The 1,385-nt window shown below is 58.0% G+C and overlaps 1 protein-coding gene across 1 annotated transcript in view; it reads left to right on the forward strand.

Annotated features, from left to right (window-relative positions):
• Positions 1-838: 838 nt before the first annotated feature.
• The window catches only part of MAT2A (methionine adenosyltransferase 2A), a 70,707-nt gene continuing 70,160 nt past the window's right edge, over positions 839-1,385 (forward strand). Inside the window, exon 1 of the mRNA XM_008048726.2 lies at positions 839-890. Coding sequence (XP_008046917.2) covers positions 839-890 — 52 coding nt within the window. The remainder of the gene's footprint in view (positions 891-1,385) is intronic.

Genomic DNA, 1,385 nt, shown 5'->3' on the forward strand with positions numbered 1-1,385 from the left:
CAGGCGGGGCTGCGGAGCCGTGACGGTCGCCTCCGTCACTGCTGGCGCCGCTGGGTGACCCTCGGGGAACCTTCACTTCTTCATCTGTTGCGGAGGGGAAGATAATCGTCCCCACGTCATCGAGGCTTCGGCGAGGCATGCCACGGAAAGGGGTGTCGACGGGGGGATCAGACTCCCAGTTGGGGTCAATGAGCTGTCACCGGCAAAGTCGCAGCGGGGAAGTGGGCAGGACAACGGGAGTAGGCAGCCGGCCTGGGGTGGGGTGGACACTAACGTGTGTGCAGCAGGGAGGGGATTAGCCGCGGGCCTCCAGGGGAAGCAGGAGGATAGACGACCCCAAGACATTCCCTCCATCCTGGGTGGGTGCGGTCTGCTTCCCCGAGCCCTTCCCCAGTTCCCTGCCCACCCAGGCAGGCACTGGGCAGCTTTTGGGGTTGGGAAGCTTGGCGCCTTGGGATGAGCCTTAGGGTGCCGTCAGACCCCTGCGTGCCCATACGGCTTTGCAAGGTCCACTCCCCTGGAGAAATTCCCCACTCTGGGCCACAAGGTCCTAGGGCCTTGTGGGGCTGAGCCCTGAAACCATGAGGCCTGTGGACCTGGGAGAGTAGAGGCTATAGGCCAGAGCTCTTGAGTTAAATGACCCAACAGGGACTCTCTGCTTCTTCCAAGCTAGGGACCGGATTTCAAGGGACTAGAGCGACTCTTCCTCCCTGGGGAGCAAGAGGAGAGCAGTCCAGGCACAGGGGACAGTTTGTAACCAGGGCCCTTGAGGACCAAAAGGAGCATGGCCTGGAGAGCAACACTGCCTGCCTGTGCCTTCTCAGCTCATGGGTCTGCCATGGCTGCACCCTTGCCCAGGGAGCCTTTCTCACCCCCCAGCCTGGGCTGGGGTACTTGGGGTGCCCTGTAGCAATTGTCTCTTCCCTCCCAGAAATGACAGCTGCCCCTGTATATTCAGAGCTTAGAATGCAGTAGGTGGTGAATCACTGTTGAAAGAGTCATCAAATAGGTCAAGTCTATTCTGGATTCCTCTAGAGCTGATAACATTCCTTTATCAGGGCCTTCTTTGTTAAAAGTCCAACCCAGAGCTGTCTCATAGAATGTTCTGTGATGCTAGAAACATTCCATATCAGTATCTGCATTTTCTGGTACAGTGGCCACCAGCCACAGGTTACTGAGCCCTTGAAATGTGACTGACTGGTGGCCGGGTACGGTGGCTCAGTCTGTCATCCCAGCACTTTGAGAGGCTGAGGTGAGTGGATTGCCTGAGCCCACGGGTTCGAGACCCATCGGTCAACTTGGTGAGACCTCGTCTCTACAATAAATAAATCAAGCCGGGCTCGGTGGCTCAGCCTGTAATCCCACGCCTTTGGGAGGCTGAGGTG

This window comes from Carlito syrichta, unplaced genomic scaffold, assembly GCF_000164805.1.
Source record: "Carlito syrichta isolate Samal-C Ts95f unplaced genomic scaffold, Tarsius_syrichta-2.0.1 Scaffold126553, whole genome shotgun sequence".
Classification (NCBI taxonomy): Eukaryota; Metazoa; Chordata; class Mammalia; order Primates; family Tarsiidae; genus Carlito; species Carlito syrichta.